General features: G+C 39.9%; 2 protein-coding genes, 1 long non-coding RNA gene and 1 other non-coding gene across 8 annotated transcripts; 1 reads left to right on the top strand and 3 right to left on the bottom strand.

Moving 5' to 3' along the window:
- Positions 1-337: 337 nt before the first annotated feature.
- TRNAA-AGC (transfer RNA alanine (anticodon AGC)) lies at positions 338-410 on the bottom strand. Its single transcript has one exon. It is a non-coding gene; the product is annotated as a tRNA-Ala (tRNA).
- Positions 411-2,411: 2,001 nt separating this feature from the next.
- LOC131248117 (10 kDa chaperonin 1, chloroplastic) lies at positions 2,412-10,353 on the bottom strand. Its single transcript, XM_058248177.1, has 7 exons — positions 10,191-10,353; positions 10,032-10,090; positions 9,891-9,941; positions 4,007-4,072; positions 3,874-3,921; positions 3,657-3,686; positions 2,412-2,740 (listed from the first exon to the last, which is right to left on the bottom strand). Exons 1-7 carry the CDS (start codon positions 10,261-10,263, stop codon positions 2,672-2,674), a joined length of 396 nt encoding a protein of 131 aa, XP_058104160.1. The 5' UTR covers positions 10,264-10,353; the 3' UTR covers positions 2,412-2,671.
- Positions 3,021-3,650, bottom strand: LOC131248118 (uncharacterized). The gene is made up of 2 exons (XR_009172145.1): positions 3,298-3,650; positions 3,021-3,156 (listed from the first exon to the last, which is right to left on the bottom strand). It is a non-coding gene; the product is annotated as an uncharacterized LOC131248118 (long non-coding RNA).
- An 8,498-nt stretch (positions 10,354-18,851) lies between the features above and the next one.
- Positions 18,852-23,332, top strand: LOC131248116 (uncharacterized). Of its 5 annotated transcripts, none has more exons than XM_058248175.1 (3): positions 18,852-19,147; positions 19,244-19,352; positions 22,621-23,332. In XM_058248175.1, exons 2-3 carry the CDS (start codon positions 19,262-19,264, stop codon positions 23,214-23,216), a joined length of 687 nt encoding a protein of 228 aa, XP_058104158.1. In that variant the 5' UTR covers positions 18,852-19,147; positions 19,244-19,261; the 3' UTR covers positions 23,217-23,332. The 5 variants fall into 5 exon arrangements, with proteins under 5 accessions (XP_058104158.1, XP_058104157.1, XP_058104156.1 ...); XM_058248174.1 differs by having other exon boundaries at positions 18,853-19,142; XM_058248173.1 differs by having other exon boundaries at positions 18,854-19,147; positions 19,227-19,352.
- The last annotated feature ends 81 nt before the right edge of the window (positions 23,333-23,413 follow it).

Genomic DNA, 23,413 nt, shown 5'->3' with positions numbered 1-23,413 from the left:
GGAGGGGATTGCAGGAAAAAGTAGCCTGGGTCCATACAACTCATGTACACGTTTGCCATCATGACACGTAAGTCCAAGATCCAATCCATCCATTAGAAAGGCACCACCATATTGATGCCCCAACCAAAGATTTAGGTTGATCCAACTACTCAGTTGGGCCACAGTTTACAAAACAAACATATGGTTCTTAAACATGGCTGATATTTTCTAACCCATCCACCTGTTTTGAATATCGGGCCCACCTTCTAAGTGGACCAAATTAATCTCAGGCCTAAAAAACCTGTTTTGAGTATTGGGCCTAATCCCAGGCGTGGAAAAAATAAAAAATAAAAAATGGTGGAGATGCGGGGTATCGATCCCCGTACCTCTCGCATGCTAAGCGAGCGCTCTACCATCTGAGCTACATCCCCATTGATGGTAGATCTAACGGTTGGATGTTAAAGAAGAAAGAAGTATGGTGACCAAAGGTTAAGATTTTTCAATCAACCATTTGTGGATGATGATCCGTCCACGTTGGATCCACAATCTGGACATTGCACACGTATGAACCATCATACTCCGCCACTTAGACTTAAGTCCCACCATTTGGACGGTCCCGACTCACCCTTCAATCACACCTGTGCTAAGGAGTGGTACTAAACCGTGACTGGTTACAAAGGGAGCAGTAGCTTTTAATCCGCTGGGGTTTGGAAGGCCCACTCAGCATAAATTAAAATGTGCCATGCAACTTTAGTCATCTGATCTAAATATTGTTTTGTTTATTTTTATATTTCTTTAGCTTTGCTAAGTGCACATGCACGTGCGCCACACATGTACCAGCTACATGCCGGATTTATTCCATCCATCAGGTTGGTCTAACTCACACATGTATTTCCAAATATAAAATTTGATCCAATCAGCATGTGGGCCCCGGTATTGGAAACAAGTGGATGGGTTAGAAAACTTCGGCCAGCTTTGCAAACTGTGGGACCTGACCAGTGGATCAACCGGATTCTTGGGCAAGGTATTGATATAGTGGTCCTAATCTGATGGATGGATTGGATCTATCGTTCCATGCTGGCAAATGTCGCATGTAGACATGCTTTATGCACACACGTGTGGGCTCAGTAAAGCTCTATATGTTTAGGGGAACGACCATGCAAAAATAAGCTAATTCTCTATGTGAAAACTACGCGTAGGTGCACTAACTTATGGTATGGTACGATCATTCAGTACAACACTTGTGTAGGACATCAGTGCCCTGAAAACGTTGGCCCCACCTGCCAAAAAGATCAGGCCTGTCTTCTCATCAGGTGAGCCAAACAAAGATCAATGGACAACAACACATCTGGTGAGCAGATCAGCCTGATTTTCGACAAGGGCCGTCTTCATGGTGGGGTCCACCTCTGTTGCTCCTACGGAAGTGGAATGATGAAAGAAAAGATGGTACAGTGCCACAACCAGGCCATAACATCACCGGTAGGCATGGTTTTTAAAAAAAAAATCCCGCCCATACCCTGGCTAGGGTCCCTATCAGGGTAATATCAGTACATATCCCAGTAGACACTTGTATCAAACAATGTCCAACCATACCTATAGGTGATCATTTATCTCTATCTGCACGTACACATCACATTTCAAAAGAGGCCTGAAATTTTGAAATTTGAAACGCACGCTGCATTTCAAAAGCACCTTTCTTGAAAATGATTGGAGCTCCATAACAGGACTCTTTTCAGTGCTGCTGATGGGGCGCACTATAGTGGTGGGTGCTAAGGACACTGGGTTTTTTTCAGAGCTGACCGTGCACGCCGTAGTCACGGGTGCTAAAGCAGACATGCAAGTGTCACGCCTGTGCTAGAGCCGGAGGAGCACAGTGCGTACGTGTTGTCTAAAAGATAGACCCATCTGCAGAAACCAAAAAACCACATTCAATGTCTAGTGCATACCATCCGAGGAGCACATCCGTCTGATTTTCAAGTCCAGGCCACTACCTGACGGATGCAGCCATTAAACACCACGATCTATCAAACATGTTCCATGCATTTATAAAAAAATTTAAAAAAAAAAACAAACAAAAAAAAAAAACCGTGGATCTGAATAGGGTTCTGGTCCTGTCACATGCTCTGCAACCCATACCTCCTCACGCAGTTCTCACTAATTTCCACAACAGTTTTCTGAGTTGGAAAGCAAAAAGGAATGCCAATCATTTAGAGCGTGCTTGGATGCATTATTGAATTGAATTGTGATGTTAGGTTGCCTAATTAAGTGGAAATAAAGAAATTGTAATTACCTCAGCTTTGGTAGTTGAGGGTAGGGCCACCAAATTGCAATTGCAATACTTTTTTTGTTGGCCTAGAAACGGCTGTAACAGCAGCTTGTGGGCCGCTCAATCATTGTCAATAACATGGTTGAATTTTATTATCCCCTCTTGATTAAACTCAATGTCTGCAATTCGATTTGCTTGTCAAACAAAGGCTTAAGCAATCCATTACGAATTACAACGCATGAACAGTCTGTTGCCACAGATCGACGCAACATGAATGGTTTTCATCATTTTATCACTTGGGACTTTTGAAGCTGAATACAAGGTTCAATCATTTACTGCAGAAAGTTGCTAAAAGGACCCACAAAATTGTGGCACATCAGTACCATCTCTCTTTATGAAGGCAGGCTGGCAGTTAATGCCGAAAATCTATTCAACCACAGCCAGCAGATCGCCAGCTTTACAGAAACAGTGTTTCGCATCCGTCCCCAGGTCCACCTAACACATGAAACCAATACAAATTACAGAACAGTTTTTTACACTGTCATGACACTATCCTAATAAGCCATTAACAAAGTTAACACAATGACACTAAAAAGGGGATGGTATTGTATAAGCCTTAAATCACAGCACTTGTTAAATTCATGTAACCAAGTTATTTATCAGTGAATGGCGGGTGTATGGAAGTCCTGTGGAGACCTCCATAACACACGCCATGCCACATGTCATGGCAGTGATTCATAATAACTCAAAAGTAAAGAGCGACAACATTCTAAGATTTCTTGAAAGATGCAAATAGATAGATGGAAAGCCAATGCAATAAGGTATTGAGAACCTCTCACACTAGTTTTAGATGGGATTTTCATGCAACTAGCTGCATTTGGGGTCACCTTGGTGTTTGTATGGCATCCAACCTGTCCAGTACGTCACCCCACCATGAAAATGGGACACCCCAAAAATTAGGCCGATTCAATTGAAAGGTGAGCAGTAAGCGACACCATAGAAAAACAATGGATAACTGTAGAAAGACCTCCAAATTCGCAGAGGAGGTGCACCTGATAGATGGATCAGCCTGATTTTTTGGGCATCCCATTTTCATTGTGGGGCAAACTTGCTGGACAGTCAGATGCCATCACAGATGGTAGGCTCCACACACAACTGGTTGCACGAATATCTGCTTTACAACTTACTGCATGTGAGACATTCTCAATAAATAATACCCACAGTACGCCAAAAGAAAACAAGAAAATAAATAGCTTTCACCGCAGGCCAGAACCGCCAGGAAATTGGCTTTTTTTTTTTTTTTAGATTCCACGGGTAGATAGTAAGGTATGTAATATGATACTCCATCAATCCCTAACTTATCTAGCACATGCATAGGAATAGAAGTTTTGTTCTGGAGGAGCACCGTTACCTCGTATGCACTGATATCCGAGAAAAGAACCTGCAACAACAGTAGTAATATTAGCTTCTTTTGAATGATATAACCATGATATATCAAAACCACTTATTTATTAAAACAACTTTACTTTTGGCAAATGGACGGACACAAAACATGCATGCACTGATCTGTCCGGTAAATTTCAGTCATTTTTTTTACAAGTTACCCTACAACTAATCTGTATTTTTACCTTCTTCCCAGCTTCAACTCCACCAACTTCAGCACCAACTGAAAGAACCTGTTGGAGAAAAATATGCAATTTTATCAAGTATCATCCCCCTGCATCAGTAAAAGAAAACCGTCTTCTGATTTTTTTGGCTTACCTCACCCATTAGGTACCGCTCAAATTTAACAGCTGATTTCGGCAACAAAACTCCACCTGCTGATTTCTGTGCCACAATATTTCCTCTGTTAGCATGAGTGCTTATGGTAAGGAAAGCATCAACCATACAAAACAAAAAGGGAAACCATAGAGAAAATGTTGACTGGCATAGTTTAGACATCTAGTTCACATACAATAGCTTGAATTGGAAAATTGTACTCTTTCAGGTGCTGGAGAGACATAAACTACACTTTCTTTGGTCTGTTTGAAAGTGTCCAAGTAAAACCCAGTAACAAAAGGAATGAATTTCGCAAATATTATTTCTTACAAAATGAGTTCATCCCTAAAACCATATACAATCATTCATCTTAGTGAGTATATACACTCAAGACATGGTACCACCATAACAATTACTACAAAATGTTGGGATTAAACCATGCAGATTACAAAGAAAGTACTGTCCAAATGACTCAGTTGTTTCATGTGAGGAATTTTTACTCTTCTCCCACAGAAGGCCGATGAAAATAGTTTAGGCTTTCTTTGTAAGATGTGGGTCTACAGACTACAATCACCACTGCTTCTGAATTATCCATTGCAGTGTTTATAGCTTTGCAGCCCAATACAAAGCAATCTGCATTGGAGTTATGCTAACCAACATTGTGCTAACCGCATACAGTCAGATTTTAATTATTTAATCTAGCTTATCCCAACTCTTTGCCTGCATTTCATTTACTCTGCAAGGATTAAGCTATGTAATTCTTTAATCTAGCTTATCCCAACTCTTTGCCTGCATTTCATTTCCTCTGCGAGAATTAAACTATTCAACCACATCATCACGCAGCCCTCATTGCCTGCAGGCTGGGATGCAGGTTCTAGTAACCTATCAATCTTATTAAATTGTCAAGCTTTGATTTCTATGACATGTGTACCTAGCTAATGCTATTAAGGGCCTGTTTGGAAAGAACACAAACAGGGGAATGCAACCAGTTTGCGTCAACAAGACATTTGCACGTGTTCGGGAAGCAGCAGGTGCCACTACAAGGGAGTACAGCCTCTTTTTCAAGAAGTTTAATGGAAGGAAAAGAGTTTGCCTCTCATGTGAGGTTTTTAAATGGCAATTTTGGAGGGAAAAAAGGTTTCCCTTTGTGGGGTTGCAATCCAAGCAGTTTCAATGAAAAGGAAAAACATTTTCCAGGACAATGCTTTAGTCGAACAAATAGGTGTAAAGGGTTCGCTTGCCCTAGTACAGATGTCAGTTTACCTCCTGCTTATATGTTATATCACATTTTAGCTTTCCGTTGCATTCCCCTAATTTACCTTCAACCCAAACAAGCCCTAAAGGATATCAAATGAATGATTCCACATCCCAAAACAGATCTGCATACGTTTTGAATGGTTAGGATTTCTTATGCTTCCCCTTAGAATTTCTCAGTTCTGACATAAAGTACTTGTTAGATCGAATAAGTACATTGGATCTAATAGAATGATTTTGCCGTGTCCAAAATAGTACCAATCCAACCCATTTCATGAAGAAAATATGACCAATTAACCAACCAACAAAACTACTTGTTACACAACATCTTGGGTCCCAAGAATCAGGCGAACCTTATTTGATAAATAAGGAACAGGTTGAAGCTAACTCTGATCAACATGGATTCTCCTATTCATCCCTCACCATCAGCCCTTCATCCCTCACCATGAGAGAGAGAGAGAGAGAGATTCCAACGTCAATCCATGCGAGCACTCAGGATCATAGTTAGCAATTGAGCATATTGCAAAATTTTGGTGTGACAAACATTTGTGGATTATTCAGCATAGACACAGAAACATACGATTATAAATTTGGCCATAAATTGTGGAAACACCAAAAAGTCGGTGACAGATTTGTTCAGGTATAATCAAGGTATCCAATAATAGTAATGGTGGCCATAACCGTTATATTATGGGCCCCCGTACGGCCCTTTTTTAAAATAAAATTTGTATTGGCCCCTTAAAGCATAATGGTTACCAGCGTTATTGTCACATAACAGTCGTCACCTAAACATTTTACCTAGGGTAAAATATGATTTTACTCAAAAAGTTTGGGACCAAAAATTCAGATACAGAGACACACAGAGACCCGGTCTACTGCCAGCTGTACTGACACACACAGATGTATGTGTTTATGTATATATGTGTGTACATGCACGATTACACGTATGTATGTACACACACATATATGCATGTGTGTGCACATACAGATTATACATATGTATGCATGTGTACATACACGATTATACATATGTGTGTGTGTGATCGAAAATAAGCCATCTAAGTAGATAATCAACCCACATACTAATATGCCCACAAAGTATAAACTGTCAGTTCTAAAAGGTTTTAAAAGTACCAAAGAAAAGAAATTTCATAACCACATGACATTGGTTGAAGTTTGTGAAGAAGATCCAATGCCAAGCAAGTTGTCAAGCCATTAGATGTCACTACTGTCATCTATAGTACTTTCTTCATTCTCAAACTCATCACGACCACCGTTAATGACTTCGAGAAGTTTATCAACCTTCTCTGGATAGAATGCCTCACCTTCTCGCATTGTAAGGTTATGAGCATTGGCCATCATCAACAAACTCATCCTTACATAAACCAGATCTTCCCAAAAAAAAAAAAACTGGCAACTTGTATTTCTTTTTTTGGTCTATGCTGCTTCAAATGCACTCAATTTCTGCTTGCACAGTAATGAACTACATGGTTGGCTCAAAATACAAATGACAATTACTCATGGTAAAGGGATTTCACAACATTTAAATCCCACCACATTCCTACATTTAACCCCCGAAAAAATATAAAAAAAAATAGCACACATATTAGAATGTAAAACAAAAAATTAAGATTAATAAAAAATTAAACTTATGAGAATGGGCATTTGTCATCATTGCCAAGGAAAGATTGTTAAACAATTTCAAACTTTTGCTACTACAAAGCACCAATTGTGTGCCAAAATTGTTCATCTCATGTAAGGAAGCCATGCTTTCTGCCACATGATTCATACCATCTCTTACATCACCATGGTCATATCTAATCTTTCCATCATATTTGAAAGATGGATTAAGATGCAGCAGCTGCATGCATATTGTGAAGTACATTCACATATTGTCTTGAATCAAAGAGTCCCTGTAACTTCATGTACTTTGTTGGATCATTATTGGAACGTTGCTTAAATGCTACATTTGCCTTTTCCATCACCTCGTACAAGCACCCCATTGTTGACCCCTCCCCATCAACTAAACGAAGTACCATAATAAGTGGCTCTAAAACTGATATCACCTCCTTCCCTTGGTTCCAAAAAGCCTACATTTTGAATGATTTGAGTAACTTTTTGTGCCACTATTGACTATATTCTTATTAAGACTCATGCTTCTGCACTCAGGTGATGCTACCATTAACCTTTAATTATCTTCAACTTCAATGATAAACTGAAGCATTAAAAAGTGAGAGGCAAATTTGGTTTTACGAGGCTTATTAAATTCTTTGTCACTTGTATAACTCTCATTAGCTTCAAGACAATAATGCGTTTGTACATATAATCTGACATCAATTTTGCACCATCAAAAACTTTTTGTATCGATTCAACCTCTTTATAATATCTTTTAAAAGAAGTTGAATTCCATGAGCATCGAGTTTTTTAGACGAGGATATCTTCCAATAATCATTTCACCTGCAAGCTCATAACTGGAAGCATTATCTGAGAAAATCCGCACACCATTTGCTGGACCGATCTCCTCCATCAGAGATGAATTAAATCATTACAAAAATAACCAATTTTTATTTTTGCTGATCTTTCGAAAGGGGAGACAAAAAACCCTCTGGAGAAAAAGCAACCATGCCAATGAAAGAGCAATCCTTCATGTCTCAATTTTTTTTAGTAGCGCTCGTAGCATAGTGTACGCATGTGGTGCATTTCCCTGGTAGCGTATGCTACATGTAGCATAGCATGTAGTGCAAGTAGTGTATGCTACGTGAAATCTCCTTTTTTTTTTTTTTCTAATTGCTTCTTTGATGTTAGTTTAACACCTATTTGGAAATGGTAGTGGCTCATCCCCATCACACGTGGCACTGCATTATATCAATTTGGACCAGCCAAATTGTGGTCCATATCGTGGATAGAGCATATCTCTATTATCACACCCATAGGACAATCCTAGCCATCTCTATGTGTCCATGAAAATGTATATCTGGAGAGTTTTTCGCAATTTGAAATTGTGTCAAACTCACACAAACATAACCCCATAATAAAATTCATCTTTTGAGATAGGGGTTTTCATTTCAACCCGAAAAAAAAACATCCGCTCAATTCTTCCAATCCACTCAACCATTTGGGAATTTTTTAATGGGTTTGATCAGACCTGTGAGAGGACTGTACGGTTAGAATTTCATCCTGGAGCGTAGGCTATATGTGACTTGAGCTATTTTCCTGAGCTACATAGCATTAACGCTAAGCTAAGCTATTTTCCTGAGCTATTAGCAAAACTCAGCTCTTTGTACCTTTCCTTCCTCTTTAACAACTGACACTGTTAAAAAAAAAAAAAAGAGGATGGGAGAAGGAGGAGAGGAAAGAGACATTACCTGCTGGCAAGAGCAATCAAAGTTTTGGATCATTAGGGAAGGGGAACCAATGGCTAGTACCATCCAATTAGAAGTACGCGGAACTGGGAGATTGGAGGAAAAAGGAGGAAGAGAAATTGTAGAAAAAGGGAAAAGGGGTAGAATTTCTGTACAGGAAGTGTCGGTACTTGCTACTCAGAATTTCTAAACATAACATATGGGGATACATGTAAATCGTGTATTACATGCATTTTATACGACCTGTGCATGCTTGCGTCGGCGTGTGTGTGTGTGTGTGGAACGTTTTTGTAAAAAAAAAAAAAAAAATCAGCAAATATGCATATAATACACGTATTTAGTACCACCTATGCTCTGTATCCCCTGTGCCGCTCTAGTCAAACATAAGAGGTAAATTAGGGTGTTCTTCAAATTCTGTTTGGGTGGAATTGACTTCTTCCCCAAAACAACATTGCTCCCACTTGTTTCATCTACTGAACAAACTAAGCGAAATGGCAATTTCCCAGCCATTGACATAAAAACTATGTTCCTCTTAGTGGAGCCCTGGTGCTCAGGATCCCTGTGCCACTCCATTCAAACCTAAGAGGTGGCAGAGCTGATTTGTGCCCAAAAACAACATTCCACTTGCCTTGAAAAAACTACAAAACCTGAGTGGACCTGCAATTCCAAGCCATTCGACAGAAAGACTATATTCCTCTTAGTGGTCAACGCACTTGCAGCGCATTCACAAATAAAGCGCCTTTTCAAATGGGATGTGACAGGAAAAAACCCGTGGTTTCTCAAATGTTCCGGTATTAAGTGAGCAACTCATTATTATTACAATGTAGAAACAGGTCAATATAATCAACAAAGTTGCACAAGTCACATAGGACACAACCCTCATCACCCACATTATCCAATTCAAAAGCCTTGAATCCTATGAAGTTCTGTTACAAAAGCACGAATGCAATTGCTCGAGGAGCTATGACTATCTCTAAGACAAAGCCAACACTGAATAGATTAAAATCCAGGAACCCAATTCAGATTTTCTCAACAGAAAACCGATCCCTAATTCGCAATTATCAAAAAGCTCCAATCTCATGAAACCTTCAAGAGAACATAAAAATCATTCAAACAGAAAATCAACAACCGAAACTTCGAAAACCCCATTGACAATTCACAGCTAAAATCTTCATTAAAAAAAGGAGACATTTCAGGAATTTCTACTTTGACAGAACCATTAATAATAAAAACCCCAGTCATCAAAATCATATAGAGGGAAACGCAAGTACCTGAGGCAACTCCTCCAAACGAATCAACACTCTATCCGCTTGCGGCACCACCTAAAAAGAGAAATGAATAAATGAATTCAACAAGAATTTTCAAGAAAAGAGAGATTTTAAAAAACCCAGACATGGAAGTTCAAAGAAAACCTTGGAGGGCTCCCATTTTTGTGCCACCGCGTTGATTCTCAGGCCATGTCTCCGGAAACCTGTCAAAGACTCGAACACAGAAACTTACATGAGAGAGAAAGAGAGAGGTAAAGAAGAAGGAAATCAATGGAAGGAGATAAACAGGGGACACTGGCAGACCTGGGAGGGAGTTTTTGAGAGGAGGTGAGGAGAGAACGAAGGGTTTTGGTAGTGTGACGAAGGAAGCAGCCATGGATAAGAAGATGAATCCAGAAAGTAGTCTAAGCCCGTTTGCGTCTATCAGATGTTTGTGTGGAAGTGAGGTACATATAGGACAGGAATCGTGTACACCTCCCAAACCCTGTAGCCTGCGGCCTTCTCGTGGAAAATCCGGAAGCGGATTGGGCTCTGTCGGCCCCCTGCGATGTATGTGTTTTATCTGCACCGTCCATCATTTTGCAGATCGTTTTAGGTATTAGCGCAAGACGAGGCAGATCAGTGAACCACGCCACAGGAAGCAGATGGCCACCGTTAAATCTTCCAAGGGCCCCACCGGGATGTTTATCTACCATCCAACCTGTCATAAGTAGAGCTGGGCATGAGTCGAGTCGGACAAGTTAGGGCTGACTTGACTCGATCCGGTTTTGAAATAGGCTTAACCTGAATTCAATCTAACTCGATACAGAGTCCAGTGTGCCTGACTCAATTCGAGTTTGGCCTGGCTTGGATTGATTCGGACGGTCTTCGAACTGGCCAAAAGTACCGAGTCAGGTCAAGTTGGCACCAAGCCAGATTGAGAGATGAGAGAGAGAGAGAGACTGAGAGAGTGGAGAGTAGAGAGAGGAGGAGGAGGGTTAGGGGTGTACATTGAGTTGAACCGAGTCGAGCTGGCCTCAGCTCGACTTGGCTCGGCCATTCGCTGACCTCAGCTCAAACGCGGCGCGGCTTGGTTCGGTCAGCAGCTCGGGCCGAGTTCGAGCTGAGTTCGCCATTGAGGCATTTCCACAAACACCTAAACTGCAACTTCAAAATCTCATTGTTTTACAAACAGAGGAAATGGTTTTAAAGGTATTTTATTAAACATCTTCTAAGCAACATAAAAACCACGAAAAACAAAGAGAAAAAGGGTATTTGTTTTATGTACATACCTTTCTTGCCACCAGCTGCATTTCATCGAGTCATTTTATCAGACAGTTGGTGAGCAACATCAATAGCAAATTAATCGAGTCATCAAATTGGTTCGATCCAAGTTGAGTCGAGCTGGGGCTTGCTCGAACTCATTTTCGAGCTCAAAAAATCAGCTCGACTCGGCTTGAACTCTATTTTGAACTGAGTTGAATCGAGCTTTTTCGAATCGAGTCGAGCGAGCTAACCGAGCTAGCTCGTTTCGTGTACACCCCTAAGGAGGGTGATGGTGATGGGTGGTTATCAGGCTTGGAAGATGAGGAGGATGAGAGAGGAAGAGAGAGATTTTGGGATCGGGTCAGGGTAGGGTGCAGTGGGTAGGGTTAGAGAGTCGGGTCTAACTAGTTCAAGTTTCGGGTTGAGTCGGATCGAGGTACTAGGTAACTCGAACTCGACTCGGTTCTAGTAACTCGACCCGACTCGATTTGAGTTCAGATTGGGTGAAGCCTACTTGGTTCGGACCAACTCACCTATTCAATTTAGGTCGAGTTGAGTTAGCTGGATCGAGTCATCCCATGCCCACCTCTAGTCATAAAGTCACGGAGAGATGGTTAAAGGGATAGCACAAATATCAGCTTGATCACTCCCAAATCCATAGCTCAACTGGTAGACTGAGTGGAGATACCTCATTTCAACACTTGACTTTGCATCGATCCCTAGTGGGGGTGGCTAACATGGAGTGTGTGTACTGACATGGGCGTGTACTAACAAGCTAAACCATATATATATATATATATATAGCTTGATCAAAACTTGGTGGCTCCTTAGAAGTTTTTAATGGTGGAATTCAATCCGCACCGGGTGGTCAACATGAGCTCCAGATCTACCTTATTCTGGGGCTCATATTTTAGAATGGTCTGGCAAGATGGATGGAAGGCGTGGATAAAACCCATACATTACTGTGGGCCTCTCAGAACCATTGCTTAGACCGAATAGGCAAACCACTCCGTCCATTAGGTGCTTTCCTCAATTCTAGGACCTTGGGACAAGCCATCACGCTCTGCAGCAACTCGGATGGGCCACCATTTGGAAACGGTGGGGATGGATGCCAACTCTGGCCTTGTAGGTTGGGTCACAGAACACGAACCAAGTTTGCTCCGAGCCGAGCTGGGTAAAGATTAATTCAAATCAAGTCGAGCTGATTTCCTGAGCTAGAAAATTTTTTGAGTCGGAGACCAAGCTCGGTTTAGCTTGGACTCGGTTCAAATTGATTCAACTTGGATCAAATTTTTTTAAGATAAATATTTTGTGTGTGTGTGTGTGTGTGTGTGTATATATATATATATAGAGCCGTATGCTCAGCTGGTGCACGAGTTCACATGGAGCTCGATCATGTGAACTTTTTGAGAACGTATAGTACGTTATGTGAGTTCAAAATCTGAATGGTCCACATGATGCAACACTCATCAAACTCTCGGGGCCCAACTTTTACTTTTATTTGAAACTTTGGTAGGCCATGAAAAAAAAAAGTTTACTTCCTTGATTTGCATCTCTCTTTGATATGGCCCATCAGAGTTTTAGATCATGGTGAAAATTGATCGTGTAAGGTTTCATGGGATTCCACATCACATGGACCGTTCAAATTAGATGCCCATGGCACGTGTGCAGAGGCACACCCGTGAGCATGCCTCTCTCTCTCTCTCTCTCTCTCTCTCTCTCTCTCTATATATATATATATATATATATATATATATATATATCAACTCATTGGCTTTAACTCGAACTCAGCTGGAAAGATTGAGCTAAAGCTCGACTCGAGCTGACCTAAGCTATTGGCTGGTGGAGCTAAATTTGAGGTGAGGTAGCCTGCTAGTCAAGCTAAGTCGAGTTAGACCAAGCTTGTCTTAGTTTTGTTGGGATATGGAGTTTGAAAACTATTTAAATAAAATAAAATTTAAAATAAGAAAATTAAAAAAAAAAAAAAAACTCTTATCAGTTTATAGAAGTCGAGGTGTGACTTGAGTCACTCGACTTGAAATTGAATTTGCTCCCCTTAGACAACGTCCCAAGTGCAACAGGTTTCCAAAGCAATCGACTTCCAGGATACGACTATGACTCGGTCCTAGCGGTGCACTTATTGTACAAGGGCTCGAACTACTTGTAATCTTAACTCGAACTAAAAAATATTTAAACAAAATTTTTAAAGAGAAAATCGATTTTCTAATCCATTTCAAAACTTAAAACCGGAAGCCTATTTATAAACTTTGTGAAAACATGCTAAAAAGTGTAGAGACACCCTTTCACAAAGGGTTGTGACTATTGGGTTTAAACCTAATTAGTGCGACCCTTAGGCTTCAAAAGACACAACTTTTCAAAACAAAATATGAAATGATGTAACCTTTTCAAACTTAAGTGAAAAGACACATCTATAGGGTCCTTACGGCCACAACAATAGCCTCACCCAATGAATATTTTGAAACACTAAATTATTTTAAAATAATTTAAAATACAACAAGTTCCACTCCTGTACAACTCCGACCATGATGGTGTGCATGTTTCGTTAAACTCACTAAGAAAGCCGTACTCAATGGGACGCAGAGAATATACAAAAATCAAGACTAGTCCAAAACTTAGGCAAGTCATACCACATGCATGATTGAAGGGATCGCTTCGATGCCTATAATTTAGATCGGTAAAAGTAAAAGTCACAAGTAATGTTCAGAGGAAGAACATCATGACGAAACGCATTGCAGCTCTCTCTCTCTCTCCAGCTACTTCAGTCTGGTCAGTGCACCAACCATCAGCTGAAATAATCCATATTTCAGACAGATGTCTCCCATCGCGATCGTTCCTAGCCTGTCACAGTGCAAGGTGGGCTTCTCCTTTCTCCCTTTTTTTTCTTTTGCATGTAAGAAAGGGAAAGAGAAGATAGCCGCGCCAAGAAAAAGAGATGAGATTTGCAGCTTTAAGTTTTGTGGGCCCATTGCGATGTATGTAGTCTTTTATACACTTTGTTCACCTCAACTCATTTAGGATATCAACCCAAGCACGAGGCAGATCTAAATCTCAACTAGACAACATGAAACAATGGGGAATGACCGCCAGCCATTTATATGATTTGGATCTAGCTAATATTTGTGTTTTACCTTCATCCAAGTCAATGTAATCTTATGAATGAGTTGGATGGAAAATAAACATCACAATAGGCATTGGACAACTTCAAGGTTGGGCATCATTTTCCTATTTTCTGTTGTGTTGTCTGCCTGAGATTTCGGTCCACCTCATGTTTATGTCTATGATTTTCAAGTGAGTTGGTGAAAACAAATGAACCAGTTAGATATAACATATACATCATGGTGAGGCCTAATGCCGATCCCAAAAATCATTTCAATCCATTAATCACATGAGCCGTGTGTGTACCTTGAATGCAAACCATTGGTCATCATTTTCTTAACTTTTTATTTTATTTTATTTTTTCCTTGCACATGTGGCTCATTTGATGAATGGACTAGTGGTCCCTGCTTTAGGGATGATTTTCGGGACCTCTCCTATCCACGACGGATAAAAGCTAAAAAGATGATTAGATTTTTTTTTAATTTTTTTTTTTAAATTTTAGACATTAAATAATAATGCCCATAAAAATATCAAAATAAATCAAAGTTGTAGTTGTTTGAACAATAAAGGTGGCAACTCCCTATTAATTGGTGAGCCCATCATAGCTTGGTCCAAATTTAAAGCAAACAATTAGACGGCAAGGATCACCGACGCTGTATTTTTAGCATCTTTCATTCATGATCTGATCCGAAGAACTCAAATTGGGGGGCCCAAATGTACCGTAAGTTAAAAATATCAAACCCCTACCATAGATTGTACTTCTTTACGGGTATTGCTGTCACATGTACGGTGGATTTATTGTCATTATTAATTTGCTTATTATTTATATTGAGTAGATGCTCCACATTACAGATATTTGAAATTTGTGGGCTCATTTTTGTGGCTCACTTGATGATTGGTTTAGCTTAAAAATCAGTTAAAAAAATCATCATTTTATACGAAGTTTTTTTTTTTAATTTAAATTTATTTATTTAATGCACAATTTGAAGATTTTAAAATATATTTATACTCCAAGCTTTATTTGATATTACCACACAATTATTTACTGGTAACCGACTTCCATCTTACCCCAAAAAAAAAAACTATTTACCTGTAATTTATATCTACACAAATAGTATGTAAGTGACTTTCAAATTGTAACTTAAAAACTCGTCAACATCCAAACAACTCTTTGAAGTTATAAAAGTAATTGTCCATGACTGATATACACAAACATAAACACTAGTACTAGCCCAAAATAGCTGGATACAATGCTATACAGGCTAAATACTTTGGAGATTTTATTTTGTTCAGATGATTCACATAAAAGCTCTGGTAGAATTGATGAAGTGGATTCATAGTCAGCAATCCGGCCTACAGAAGTTTTGAGTATTATTGGTACAGGCAGTAAAAGTAGAAGTAAAAATTCCAGGCTGAAGTATGAAATGCCAGAAAGCTAGAGATATTCCATTCAGTTATAGTACAGTTTTACTTAAAAAGTTACCGAAAAAAAAAAGGACCATTCGTATGACATGCACCTCAATTGCAAATTTTGATCCTCAAATATTAAAAATTACTCTGCAAGTCCTTGTAGAACACCTAACGTTACTTACCTGCATGTAAAAGATAGTTATTTGATCATTCACCTACTAATTCGCCTCCTTGAGCAAATTGCCTATGTGAGGTCCACTGTTTTTTGTTAGTGCCTCTCAATCCGTGCATCAGGTGAGCCCGCCAAGATAAGTGGATGACCCAAAACTCTGACCTATCCAATCGTTACAGGTGGGATACACCGTGAAAAATAATGGATAGCCACTCAATACCTTAAAATTCATTTGGTGGCCTACGTTATGGTTGGATAGGTCTGATTTTTTATGGTTTCTTACTTTCATGGTGGGTAGACCCTGTTAGATCAGTTAAATGACACACACACACCAAGATAGGCATAACATGCAACCATTGTCCAATAAGCTTTTTCTACTTATGACTCATAGAAAAAGCCATTGTAAGAGTTCGTTCATGGAGTATATATTGCCACCCATTCAAGCCTACATGCTGAGATGGTCCCAAGATTTGAATTGTCGGTTTTCTACTTTCAGCTGTATATAATTTATTGAGCTATATCACACTTCTGTGATGGTTACAGCATTGATTTTTAGAGCGACAATTACGCTTGGCTTAATTTTCTCAAAGTGGGGCCATTACTCATGCTTCGGTGGTAGACTCACAAGAGTTTTAACACAAGGTCACAGGTTCGAGTACTCGATTGTGGTGAAATTCTACTGTAACATGAGTAGGTAGGCATGTGGAAAAAAAAAACCAAAAAACCTTAAATTTCTCAAAGTGTCTATCATAACGTGAATTCAATAATGCGGAACCCTGTGGCCCCAAGATAAATTAAACTAAATTGCATTGCATGACTCACATAGCATGTGCTGGACAACAGGTTGGCACTCGACTTTTTGTGCATCCAAACAACCATAGCCTTTGAATCTGGGTCATCTTCCAATGTCGAAACCATCTGTATGATGGGTCCCGGGAAATAAAAGCACTTAGGTAAATTATTTTAACCTTATGATAATTTAGCTCTTTTGTTTTGAACACGAAAGGTCACATCATAACCTTTGTATAATCAAAGGGTGGAAATATTCAACCCAAAAGGCTTTGGGGGCATTTCATCCAAGTGGACTCCTATTAAATAAATAGGTTAGGTCATTCAAAAATTCCTAAATCAGCTGGTATGTGAGCCCATTTCTAGTTCATTTTGGGAGAGTTCTGGGCCTATTTTGGCAACAAAACCCGTTTGAAACTGGAATGATGGTTTTGTCTAGAAACAGCCGTTTTGACAGTGCATCCAAACAGGCCCTAGCTGGACACCAATTCAACTACTCAAAGAAACTTGGAAGGTTGAAAATGGGCCACGTCGAAGCATGGCCAAGACCAAAACCATTATCTGAGGATCTTGGTCAGTGCCAGACCAGCCTGGGATCTGATACATTGGGCTCATGTCTGGCCAAGCCCACAGGCCTTGAGATCACAGCCCACCAATGTCAAATGGGCCCCACTTCGACGCTGGTTTTGTACTATTTACAAGAATTTAAGAAATGGTGGTGACTCATCCTTCAAAAAGGTGAACAGCTCACAAGTGGTACTGATGTACAGCTATCCAGACTATCCAAATTGTGGATGGAGTAAATCTCTAAAACTACATTGATGAAGCAATCTTAACCATCTAATTATCAGTGGCTATCAAATCAATGGTGCGAGTAAAATAGTGAGTGGTCCAAAGATGAAGGAAAAAATAAATAAAATCAGAAAGTAAGCATTATCTTACCACTACAATTTGTAAACGGTTGGTTCAGCAATTTGGACGGACTGGATTGACGAAGAGCTATGCTCCGTGTAGGGTTGAAGAGTCACGCTCACGGACTACATTTTAAATGGTGCAATACTAACACAGGAATCTACCCCTTCAAAGAGAATCCCAAAAGTGAGTGGTGCAATTCGAAGGGAAAATCAAAATTTGATTATCTTTTATTTTCTGTTATGCTCCATCCACAGTTGGGCCAGAGATTTGGATGGTCTGGATTGAAGTTAAACCATGATCCACAATTTTTTAAACGGTGCAAAACAAACATACGAGTCTAACCTTACGAAGACAACTCTCTTACCTTTATCTTTATCTTTTGGGGAGGTATATGATACTCTGGCAGCGCGTGACGCTTGATAAGCAGGCAGTCACAACATGCAAACATATAACATAAACTCCAGTTAAAATGACTAAATCGGGAACCTGATTGTCATAAAATGACGAGATAAAAGTATTTGAGCAATCCTCACCTCTGATTAGTGGATACCAGTTGCTGAAATAGGACAGTTGGATTTTTTGGTTTTGAACCGTTCAATAAAAAGTCGACAAATCTGGTAATCAGATAATTAAATAACCAGTGCTTTTGGTTCATGATTCATCTATGCTGAATTACATAATTTAAATAGTATAATTAGACTTATAAATATTCATCCTATGCGATTTCTAAGTGCATGCGTATCATCCATTAACATCTGCCAGAGTATAAAAAAAATTCTCTTATCATGCTCATTTTGTTCTTCGGCGCTCACGGACGAGGATTGCACAGCTTGTCGGAGGAAATTCCCGCACAGGTAACTAGATGGCTCCCACCGTTATTTTTGTGAGAAATCCATCCCGTCCATCCGTTTTTTCAGATTATCTTAGGATATTTTCCCGAAATTGAGATGGATCCAAAACTCAAGTCGGCCGCACGACAGGAAAAAGTGGGTAGGGAAATTCCTACCGTTGAAATCCCTGGGGTCCACCATGATGTTTATATGCCATCCATACCGTTCATAAGGTCACTAAAAACTGGGATGAACTAAAAACAGAAAATAATTATCCTGATCCAAGACTGATGTGGCCCCAAAAATGTTTCAATGGCTAGCGTTCAATCCTCACTCTTTCCTATCTTGCGGCTCAATTGAGTTTTGAATCTACCTAAATTTTAGGCTCATTTCCTACCATGATCTGTAAAAACAAACGGACGGGGTGGATTTCTCAAAAACATCACGGTGGGCCCCACCTAGCTCGCTGTCCGAGAAAGTTCCTGCAACAGCGCATTCCGCGTGCGGCATGGACCGCCCCCTCTATGTTTGTCTCGTCAGTTTGAAAAATGGAAAATGCAGTTTCAGACTCCCGAGAGCCTTTGATTATAACAAAAGAGCGTTCTGTCCACCTCAATCAACGGCGATAAGGGACCCGCCACCTTCTGCTTTTGTAGCCACTCCCTGCAGCAATCAATCATGAATATTGCCTGCTTTCCCGGAAAGAAATAGAAAAAGCAAAACAAGCCCATTTCAGAAGAACAGGCAAAAAGCAGAAGAACCCACTATTTTTCTGAGGTGAGGTACTTTCTTCTCTTTCTCTCTGCTTTTATTCTCTTTATGCTGAATACATTGGATAAGAAGAACACATTTTCATTACAGACAAACCCATTTAACAGAATTTGAGTTGGGGTTGTATGGTGGCGATGACATCTACATTCATTCGCTGCATGCATTTCCTTCTCTGTTTCTCAATGCTCTTCACCTCAGTTCTCGCCGAACACCATGGTAGGTTTCCTCTTCTTTCTCATCTCTTCTTATTTTTGGGTCTGTATTTCTGTTGTTTGGGCTAGAATTTGGTAGCTGTTTGGATCCAATGTTAGATTTTGCTATTGAATTGTCTTTGAATATGTGCAAGAAATGTAGATGATGAATGGCCAGACTACAATGTCTGCTTTCCATGGATTGATAAATTGGGACTACTCATCCACCGTAAATGTGGCATTAATACATATGCGTTCCTGTCTAGACCCTCCAAATTGGAGGCCCACATTGTTGATTGAACACAGCATGAAAATCATACCAATTAGATGATCTTAACCATCTCATTTTGCAAATTAAATTTGGAATGGTGACCATTTTCTGGGAGCTGCTAATTAAATGGTTAGGACTGTTCTATTGGTGTAATCTTTGGGATATATAGCCTTAATACTCCAATTACAATGGGACCCAGAATCTGGACGATCCAGATTGGCGTGCGTGGGGCCGATAAGTTGCCACAACTTAGTTGTGGCGCTTATTTGGGGGTTGGAAAATTAAAGGAGAGATGGTGACATTTTCTTTGAAAGTTATTTTCCAAGAAAGCATTTGGAGAGAAAAAAGAAAGAAAAAGAAGGGCTGGGATTTTATTTTTATTTTTTTGGGATTTTTTCTATGAAAACACATTCTTGGAAAATGTTTTCCACCAAAAAGTGGACTCCCAATCAGGGGAAAATGTCATTTTCTTGGGAAGTAATTTTCACCCAAATACTTTCTTAGCTCCCAAACAGGCCCTTTGTTTACTCAGTTAACTGCAGTTTACTTGTTCTGCATGCCTGTAATTCCATAGACATGTAAATGATCTTACATCTGTTTATGATTTTGTATGTCTGCATTGAGTGGAATGGGCATTGGCAGAAATGGCCGTTGTGCTCAATTTGAACACTTGTTGCATTGAGCTCACTCGCCATTTCAAGCCATTTGATGGGATTTCTCCATTCTCCTTCACCAAATGGGGTTTCCGCACTTCCCCAGCAAAAGCTCATCTCAAAACACAAGTTAGTCTCTGTTTAAATATGGTGCAATGCATATTTTGGCCCTTTCCAAATTGAGATTTATGATTTTGATACTGTAAGTATTTAATACTGTTTGATAGCATCTAGCTTCCAAAGCTTCTTTCTACTGTAAAAAAAGATAGGTTGTTGCCTGCCATAACAAGCATAGCTACAAGTATACATTGGAATTCACATTAACCATCCAAACCAGTGGGCCACATTGTGGATGGATTGCTCTTGTATCAAATGAAATACCTTATTTTGCTGTTGATTAATCTTATCGGTGAGACTGATGTATAAAACGGAGAGAACATGAAAAATGAGGGTTCCATGATTCAGCAAACAATATAGGATTATGAGCAGTTTATTATGACAACATACTGTGCCATTCTCTTGGCTGCTATGGGTATATTATGCTATTGTCGTTGTTGTTGGGTTTCCATATGCATATGATGTCACTTGATAAAATTGGATAATCTGTGATTGATGATGTTCCTCCTTTATAGGGTTGACATCACAGAAGAAATTTCACTACACAGGATTGAAATTGCTCAATGAAGTTCTGTCTAGATCTCAAGTTCTTTGACCAAGAGGGAAGAAGATGCCAATGGTAGAGCATCCAAAATTCAACATCATTCACTTGGCTAAAGGTGATTTGGGAAGTACTAAAAACTTGTGACTGGTGGGACTAGATACTGACCAAGATAGATTGGCATATGGGGTGGTGCAAAAATGGAATCTGCCCATTGTATTGGCTTCTGTTTTCCCACTTCCTGTTGTATATCATTGTCCAAGTCTAATTAGTCCGGATGCTTAAATGATCCCCCCCTCCCCCCTTCTATTCTTTGATCAAGACAGAAGAAGAAGCCAATGGTAGAGCATCCAAAATTCAACCTCATTCACTTGGCTAAAGGTGCATTTAGGAAGTGCTAAAATCTTGCAGTTGGCGGGACTAGATCCGACCTAGATAGATTGGCATTTGGGGTGGTGCGATAACAGAATCCGCCCATCATATTGGCTTCTGTTTTCCCTTTTCCTGTTGTGCATCATTGCCAAGTCTTATTAGTCTTGTGTGCTTACATGTTGCGTTTGGTTAGTTGTTGGTCAATGAGTTATTAGATACCTTAGCCAGCATGTTAATCTACGTATCTTAGTTAGAACATGAGTCACCTTAATAAGTTGTCCCACGTACCCAGTTAACCCAGCAACATGGTTAAACCCAGACGAGTAGGTATTCTCCTTAGCTTTAGGCATTGCTCTAACCAATCATAGCCATTTTGTACAAACAGTCCCTAGTGCATATCGGACATTTTTACAGGATTTCGATCTATCCTGATGTCTGTTTTTTCATAGTTTTCTTGAGTTAGGATAGCATAGTCGCCCCCCAGTGTGTGTGTACACTAAAGACCTTCCTCTCCATAGCCTTGCTTGTGTAAATTTTGTACATTTTCCACCTCAGTCAGAAGTGAATCTTAACACAGTCACACACCAATATTGCAGAAATGGCGATTTGGCCAGTAGTAGAAGGCAATTTATCAAAGATGAAGGAATTGGGTAGTCTATTTGGTGAAGAAATACAATATAACTAGGTAGAACCATGTCAAAACACTAAACCGCAAAAGAGTAAATAAATAGTCAAGCGTACAGAATCTTTCTCATTGTTCTGCCGTAAATATAACTGACCGTTTCTGTTCATTCATCAGTTAAAAAGAAATACTTTATTCAAGTTCCACTCAGAGCAAATCATAGCTTAACCAGCTTGACCGGCCATGTTAAAATCTCCGTGTGAAGCAATACATCTGTAAACATTATGCATTTGAAATTTTGAATGCTCTACTCAGATCAGGATTCCTGGAGTTCCATGTGCGAGGCTAAAACATCTACTCCATATGTGCCACTTGTGTGCAGGGACCAGGAACAGTGATATGATATGCTGGGCATGTGCCAAAAAATCAAGGCCATCCAATCACTGGCCGCCAAAAAAGGCAGATGTCCATATTCAAAAGTCAAAACTCAATGACCAGATGATCATAATTGTCTAGTCACTACAATTTTTGGGCATGGCCCACCCTCATGGTGGCTAACTAGATCAATGGTCCTGATCACCATGTGGAGTGCATCATATAATCAATGTTAGTGCTTTTCTGTTGTGCTTTTAAGAACTGTTTCAAAAGCATATATTTTCACAAATTTCTATTCTTCTTCGTTGCCTCATCTGTATTATTGGATGTAACGTGCTACAGGAAATGCTGCTAATGAGCTCGTCGATGTTATAAATGAGAACCGAACAGCCCACAAGCTTCCGAAGCTGCATGACAGTCCTGGGCTTGGGTGCATGGCCTTACAGTACGTAAGGGAATGCACGGGAAACTGCACTAGCAATCACACAGTGAGCTGTCGACCTCCGGAAGAAGACATCACTGAAGTTTATGCTCCCAACTGTGGCGTAGAGCTACCGACCGTCAACATTATATCCGGCCGCATCATTGGATGTCAGTCCAAGTATCTTACCCCAGCACAAGCATTTTCTGATGTTCTCGCACGAGACAAGAAGACCCTTTCTCTAGTGCACAACAAAGGAGATACTGAGGTTGGAGTGGGCATAATCAGAGGAACACATCGAGGCCCGTTCTTCTGGTGTGTTTTGTTTAGCAACGGGCAAACGAATTCCACCTTTGTTCTTGAAGGAGGAAAAGGCATCAAGCAGAAGAAAGGCTGCTTCAGTGGAATGGACGTTCAATGCAGTGACGGTCAGAAGCTCTTACTGTCACATGGTTTCTTGACTTGGGTTTTTGCTATCGTAATCTGTTTCATTAGTGGCACTATAATTTATTCATGAGTGATTGAGGGATTTTGACAAGGAATAACTTAATTGCCTTCATTTCCACAGCTTTCACTATCATAGTCTCAATTGCATGTTTTTTCTTTTTATAGAAAGTTATGCATATTGAAGGAGATCTCAATGCCCCAGTTTCAATGTCTTGCATTCTTGAATTGTTAAAATGTATACCACTCTATGCTTTTTTTTCATTTTAA

Source organism: Magnolia sinica, chromosome 6 (genome assembly GCF_029962835.1).
Source record: "Magnolia sinica isolate HGM2019 chromosome 6, MsV1, whole genome shotgun sequence".
Classification (NCBI taxonomy): Eukaryota; Viridiplantae; Streptophyta; class Magnoliopsida; order Magnoliales; family Magnoliaceae; genus Magnolia; species Magnolia sinica.
The sequence above is the reverse complement of the archived record's forward strand: the minus strand, read 5'-3'. Positions and strand labels throughout refer to the sequence as shown.